The sequence below is a fragment of the Crocuta crocuta genome, unplaced genomic scaffold, assembly GCF_008692635.1.
Source record: "Crocuta crocuta isolate KB4526 unplaced genomic scaffold, BGI_CrCroc_1.0 scaffold118, whole genome shotgun sequence".
Classification (NCBI taxonomy): domain Eukaryota; kingdom Metazoa; phylum Chordata; class Mammalia; order Carnivora; family Hyaenidae; genus Crocuta; species Crocuta crocuta.
In genome coordinates, this window is record NW_027551558.1 from 2,386,310 (window position 1) to 2,393,477 (window position 7,168).

Consider the following 7,168-nt stretch of genomic DNA (forward strand, 5'->3'; position numbering starts at 1 on the left):
TTATGAAAATGACACAGGGTCTGTCTGGAAGAAATAACTGTTCCTTGTTGCTCTCACAGTTTTCCGGGTTTTTTAACCCCTGCATCGATATCAGAGGAAGAGAGAGGAAGATGAGAGAAGTCAGAGAGTGAGTGACAGCTAATTGAGATTAGGAGGAAATTATTCCATAAAATCATTGCTTTATCACTCCCAAATACTTTTTAAAAGTATAATATGAAGGGACTCCACTAAGCAGAGTCCTTTTGCATCTGTAGTACTCACAACCTGAGGCATTACGCTTTCATTTTCCCACATTGTAAATATTGATACATTAACTTGATAAATGTGACCGCTCTGCATGGTGTATCTAAGGAGTGATCAAAAGAAGCTCAAACCCCCAGCACCAGTAAAGGAGATAAGGACTCATACTGGGGAAGGACAGGAACATAGAAAGTCTGAGCTGGTAATCACACTGAGGGTAATGCAGTGTGGACTATAATCAGGATTTTAGAGCTACATTCTTTCCGTACAAAAAGAACAACCAAAAACAAAAGAGAAAACCCAACACAGCTTAATAATTGAAACTGAACTTCATATAGTTATTAATGGGAAGTGAGTGATTAATATAAAAATACTTTGTAGACTTGTAAGCTATTCTTTACAACTGTTAGTCTTCAGAAAAAGAGGAAAGAGACTTAGAAATATGGGGGGGGGGAAGAAGGGAGGCAAAGTGAGGCTGAACTTGGGTGGGGAGGGGGAGCTCTGTATTAACCATTAATAACCAGTTGGCACATTTTTACTGGTGATGTAGCCCAATCTTCTGGTCAAGATGATAAAGGACACAGGTATCTCTGAGAAAAAGACTAATACTTAGACAATCTCACCTAAACACACTAAAAACACCCACTAAAACCAAGGGAGGGAAAAATGTTGTGAAGTTTACGGATTAAGGAGGAGTGACAACTATGTTAAAGTACTAGCAGTTTCTGTCAGGTCTGTCTTTGACTCCGTATTTCCAAATATACCTTAGGTGGAGCAGGGCTGTACTTCCTCAGTACTTTCACTTAAGGATTTGCATTAGTAAAAAAATATTTTCTAAAGAACTCTTTTCTTCCCACATAGTGTTTATGCATCAGACACAGACTATTTCATTCTAACAAATTTATTTTCTCGATCAGCTCTTATGGAATCACTACTCAAATTAAATTACAATCAAATGATCACATCAAAAGATACCCTTACTACCTAGCAACTGTCCATATTTTCATTTCATTTTGATTTGTGCTCGTCTGAAAAAAACACGTAATACAAGATCTGGGGAAAAATAAATTACCGTTTTGCAGCAGTTCATAAGTATTCTGAATAAAATATTAAAAGAAGTCATTTAATGAAAATATAAAGCAAATATTTTTAGATCAACAACGGATCTAACAATTCTATATTGCCGTCTTTTGAAAAGTCTGTTTATTAAAACCTACCAAAAACACTGCTTGGAAATGGCAGTATTATATAATCACATCCACAGCACCCATTCAATCAAAGTTGGCAACGGATTGAGGAGAGAAGTCCAGAGGAGTGCAGCGGCTGGTGCTCAGTCCTTCTAAATCTCTTTATCTGAGTCAGTCCAGAAATAAAAAATAAAAAATATTAATAAAAAAAATATTAGCGGTGGAATCTTTAGGCCTCATCCACCCGAGTGACCGCCGTTAAAGCCGGGGTTGGTGGCGGGGCCTCGCTCGGCGCCCAGTCCGCCCGCCCAGCCCGACTCAGCCTGGCCTCTCCCACTCCTCGGCAGAAGTCCCCTTCTTCCTCGCCCATCCCTTTGCTCTTTCGAGATGCTTTATTTCCAAGGTTACTTTGAGGATACTTTTTCTTTTGGCTTTGCTATTCAGTCTGTTAATTTCAAAAGCTGTGAATATTTTGTTTCTTTCTTTTTTTCCTGAAGACCGTTCTTTGTTTTCTCCTTCCTATTTCATAGTCCATTTGTCCCCAAATGACTTTAACATGGCCAAGAAAAACAGGGCCCCTGAGCGGAGTCATATCCTGATGACACCCGGTGCCTCTGCTTTCTTTCACGTCGCCCCCAGGAAAGAAAGTTTTGGTAGATCACTTTAGTCAGCCCTTTGGAGGGGGAGTGAAAAGGAGAGCGGGGCGGGGGGAGGGGGGAGCTTCTTTTTTTTTTTTTTNGGCAGGTGCTGGGTGCTGTCCACTGTTGCCATGTAGGACTTCCTAGGGTGGGGAAAACCTCCCGGAGTGCAGTTTTGGTGCGCTAGGCATCTTCACCCTTCTTTAGAAAGAAAAAAGAAAAACAAAAAGGAAACACCACCACAGTATAAACGAGATCTCATGATCGCCTCCTTTTTCTCTTCCGGTTTTGTTTGTTATATATACGTATATAAAACAGTCTGGGTATTTGTTACGCTTTTGTTTTGTTTTGCCCCTCCTTCCTTGGACTTCAGAAATGTCTCCGTGGTCTCCCTCTCTTTCTCTCTCGCTCTCCTCCAAGGGCAGGCATGTTTGTCTTTGGGCGGAGGGAAGGGCGGCGGACCGNCACGGTGCCCACCTGCGAGTAGACGTCGTCGGGTGTCTGCTGTTGGATCCCGGGCGGCGTCATGCGCTTCTCCTTCTGGCGCCGGTTGCAGAACCAGACCCGCACCACCTCCTTCTCCAGCTGCAGGCTGTCGGCCAGGTTGGTGATCTCCTGCGCGGAGGGCTTGGGGCACTTGAGGAAGTGGCTTTCGAGCGCGCCCTTGACGCTCACCTCTATGGAGGTCCGCTTCTTGCGCTTGCGGCCCTGCGCCGCGATCTTGTCGATGCTCGTGGGGCTGCCGGTGCTCGAGTCCGCCTCCTCCAGCCACTTGTTCAGCAGCGGCTTGAGCTTGCACATGTTCTTGAAGCTCAGCTGCAGGGCCTCGAAGCGGCAGATGGTGGTCTGCGAGAACACGTTGCCGTACAGCGTGCCCAGCGCCAGCCCCACGTCGGCCTGCGTGAAGCCGAGCTTAATGCGCCGCTGCTTGAACTGCTTGGCAAACTGCTCCAGGTCGTCGGACGTCGGCGTGTCCTCGTCCGAGTGCGGGTCGTGACTGTTGAGTCCGGGCCCCGCGCCGCCGCCGCCGTGGTGCGGAGGCCCCTGCGCGTGGTGCGGGTGAGGCGGGTGCGGGTGCGCGTGGTGGTGGTGGTGGTGGTGGTGCTCGGCCAGCTCGGGCGTGTCCCCGCGCACCAGCCCCGGGTGCACCAGGCTCTGGGCGCCCCTGCCCGCGCCGCCGCCGCCGNCAGCGCTCTAGGGAGGGGGGCTCGCTTCTCGGGGCGCGCTCCGTGGCCGCCCCCTTCAGGGGGGGTCGTGGCCGCCCCCCAGCCCCGGCGCGTTCCGCTCGCTCCAGCGGGGCTCACCCGGCAGGGCGCGGGCCTGCGCTCCGGGCTCTTTGGCGGGGCGCGCCGGCTGTCCTCGGGCGAGCACGGACTCTGCCCGGGCGCGGGGCTCAGTCCACCTGCTAAGTGAGGATTTCACGGGAGACAACAAAGAAAGCAGCCGTTCCTTTCTTCCTTAACCAAATTATGGATGACCAGCAACGGGACCGCTGCTTCCCTCGCCTGCTCGCTTCTCTCCTCCTCAGGAACACATTTCACTCGTTTTCCCTTAGAGTAGTAAAACTTTTTTTCCGTCCTTGAAGGCGTGGTGATGCTGGCTGCTCGCGTGTGTGCGGAGAGGAGAGGCTGGCTCCTGCTCTCCTCCTCTGGTCCTTTCGTTTCAAGTTTTGTTCTGTCCTAGGAAAACTTCTTGCGATGGTGCATTTTCTGAAGTTGCTATTGCCGGAGCTCTTGGTTGCCTCTGAAACAAGAGTCCTTTTTCATTCTCCTCGCAACAGTCACAGTCTGATGCGACATCTTTCCTTTTGGGCAGAAATTAGGAAACAAATATAACAAGGAAAAAAAATTGAAAAGGAGAAAAATGAGGTCGAATGGCTCTGTTACCTTGTTGCTGACGGTTGGGGTTGGTGTTTTATTTTTTTCCCAGCAGTTGTCTGGAGGAGGAGGAAGAAGAGTGCATTGGTGGAGGTGGAGGTGTGTGTGTGCATATAGGGGATCCTTGATACACAACCAACTCCAGTGGGCACGTTGCACGGCTCGTAGAGTGCACCGACGGCGCTGGCGCTGGCCGAGCCGGAGCGGAGTTGCAGCGGGAGCTCGCTCTGCGCCCTCGTTCGCGCTCTCTCTCCCTCTCTCACTTTCCCTCTCCCTCCCTCTCTCTCTCTCACTCCCTCTCCCTCGCTAGCCCGCCCGCTCTCGCTGGGATCTGACAGTTCGCTCTCTGTCCCTCCCTCTCTGAGCAGGGACTGTCGAATGTTTACCCTCCGCCGCGAGCGCGCACCCACCACCACACTTTCCCAAATACAAGGAAGTCGAGCACCAGGGCCCCCGCTGATTGGCTACCCGCTGGGTGATTGGCAGGCCCGGAATGACTGGCTCAGGACGCGCGGCCCCCCTTCCGGCCGTTCCGATTGGTTGCTTTTTAATTTAGGCAGAGCGTCGTAGAAGCTGGAAATGTNTCCGCCACATCTTAACTCTTAGTGTCCGGCCGAGGCGCAGGCGTTCCCTCCGCGGCTCTGTGGGTTCGCAACCGGTCTGGGATGGGGGATGAAAGGGGAGAGAAAAGGGAGGGAAGGATGGGAGAAGGGGGGAGGGAGGAGTTAGAATCAGAAGGAATATGAAGAGGGGGGAAAAATAATGAAAAATAGCAACCTACCCACTTCACCTAGTACTGCGTTGTGTTGCCGCCCTCCCCGCTCCCCACCCCCATCCCCGAGATTTGTAAAGCGCGCGGCAAGAATGCACCATTCACGCTAATACCTATAGGCAGTTGTATCCCCAGTGGTTTCAAAGTTTCCTTTTTCTTTCACCAGCCNGCCCCCTTTGTTTAAGTTCTCGGATGCCATCATCTGGGAAACCTGCAGCCCAGGACCAGCGCGGTGCCCGCGCGTGCGAGACGGACCGCTCGCTGCCGCGGCTCGCTCTCTCCCCCACCCCCTCTCTGCCTCTCCGCTCTCCCTCCCTTCTTCCCTCCCCCCCTCCTCTGGGATTCTAGCAAGTAGCGTGCGTGTCCTTGTGTGTTTGGAGGGTGCCGGTCAGCAGAGCCCTGCGATGTATTTGAAAAGCAATCAGTCGATCTTTCCCTATAGATCCGGCGTAAGTGTAGTCCACCCCAAAGGCTCGAAATTCCCAATTGCAGCAGGAGCCGGCCTAAAGAACCAGGATCCACTGGCCGCGCCCTCCACCGCTTACATTGTGCGTGCGTGTGTGTGTCTACATATATGTTTTTTTCACTATGGTTATTAGTGGTGTTTTGCTTGCTCGCTATTCTTAGACACATTGGTGCTTTTTCTTTCTTTTCTGTCTCAGATGGGCTTGCGTAGTGGATGGGTTGGCGGCGACAAACGCTTTCTCAGCTCCAGCCCCACTGAAAGAGTTAAGGGGGACGGGAGGGGGCGCGGGCAGGGCAGGCGGGAGAAGCGNGGCCAAGCGGAAACGCTGCACAGAGGAACCTCAGCGAACCAAGAAAAAAGAGAAAGTGGCAACGAAAACAAGGGCAAATTGAACCCTCCTCGGGGATTTCCAATGAACTAACCCAACTCGGACATTCAATAAATACATCGTTCCTAATGAGGGTGCGTGGGCGTGCACCCCGCACCCCGGGTTGCGGGTGCGCCATCCCTGCGCTCGCTGCCCCCAGCCTGCTCTGCAGCCGGCAGTCCCGAGCTCCCGCGGCTTCCGCCGCCGAGCGGCGGCCCTGGAGGTAGACGCAGAGCCACCGGTGTGCTCCGACCAAAATGTGAACGGGGCTGCCCTCTCCCGATGAATAATTCCTCCGGCTGAACGCAGTTAGGTGAACTCAGTTAAAGCCAGAGCTCTCCAGCCGCAGCTACGCAGCTTTTGCGTGATCTCAAGATTAACAGTAGACGCGTAGGATTTATGTAGGATCCCGTCCAGCTGCAGCTTGCCGGGTGAGAAATACCGTCGTAGGTAGGTTTTAGCAAAGCCATTATTGCTAAGGTATAGATCTGAAAGGCGTTGGTAACCAAGTCCCAAACAGAACGGATTTTTTTTCCCCTCTACGTCCCCCTAAGGTTCCTTTTTATATTTATGTATGTGTATATGTATATATAAAAGATGGAACACAGATTTCATTGAATAAATCTGAGATCTCCAGGTGCAGACGTCTGAATAGTCGGTGCCAGCACCCCGTGTTTTCCTTTCCTGCCGATTTTGCTTGGATCCGGCTCAAAAACCGAGAGAGTCTCGTGGTTTTGTTTACACTGAATGGGGAGGATAGGAACAGAGCCATGGGGCCGCCTTTCATTAATATACAGTGAGGATTTTGTCTAAATTACTGCTATGAATTTCACAGTACACGCTTTCAAAAGCAGTCTCAGGTGGCCTGATGAAACGTGATAGCGCCTCTGCAAACAGATCCACTTTCTTTCTTTTCAAGGAGGGTGTGTGTGCGTATGGGAAGACCCCCAAAACGCTGTGCTCCTCGATAACAGAAATACACTTCTGTTCCGATGTCTGTCCCCTTCGTCCCCCCCCCCTTTCCTTGTACTTACTTCTCCANTGTTTTGTCTGGAAAAAAAAAATCCAAAGTATATAACAAGGGGAGAACAGTTAGTGCTGATTTTCATTTGCATACATTTTCATATATTTTGGTGAAAATAATAGACTGGTGGAGAGCTGGGTTTAGAGGAGTCAGTGTAAAGGGAAGACTAAGGATGCATCGGTTCTGGGGAGTTGAGAATATGCCTTTACCCCCACAGGCACCTTTAAAAAAATAATAAAACATCTTCTTTTATTTTAAAATCTAAGCCTGGAAGTTTGCTGGGTAAGTGTTTTTCATTTTCTTTACCGGCTTTCTCTTTTTCTCCCCCTCTTTTCCCGTTTATTTATGCTCTTGTAGGTTTGGGAGCGTATTTTTATTGCTTGGGACAAGAGAGGGTTCACAGAGCAACCGTTTTGAAGGAAGGAAGGGAAAGTGTGTTCGGGGAGAGTAAAAAAAAAAAAAAACCAACCCTGNTTTGTTTTGTTTTGTTTCTTCTAGAGAATCAGGACTAGAGGGGAAGATACCCCCTTTCTGTAGCCAGAGCTGAAGTGGTGACCTGTGTGTGCATATCTGGGATTGTTGGGGCGGGGGAGGAGG

At 50.4% G+C, this 7,168-nt stretch overlaps 1 protein-coding gene and 1 long non-coding RNA gene across 2 annotated transcripts; both read right to left on the reverse strand.

Annotated features, from left to right (window-relative positions):
* Positions 1-2,434: 2,434 nt before the first annotated feature.
* POU3F3 (POU class 3 homeobox 3) lies at positions 2,435-3,256 on the reverse strand (the record flags this gene model as incomplete). The annotated part of the gene is made up of 1 exon (XM_077749186.1): positions 2,435-3,256. A coding segment is annotated over one exon (822 nt), but the record flags the coding sequence as incomplete, so codon positions are not given.
* A 2-nt stretch (positions 3,257-3,258) lies between these two features.
* Positions 3,259-4,889, reverse strand: LOC144219349 (uncharacterized). Its single transcript, XR_013331380.1, has 3 exons — positions 4,828-4,889; positions 4,543-4,602; positions 3,259-4,001 (listed from the first exon to the last, which is right to left on the reverse strand). It is a non-coding gene; the product is annotated as an uncharacterized LOC144219349 (long non-coding RNA).
* Positions 4,890-7,168: the final 2,279 nt, after the last annotated feature.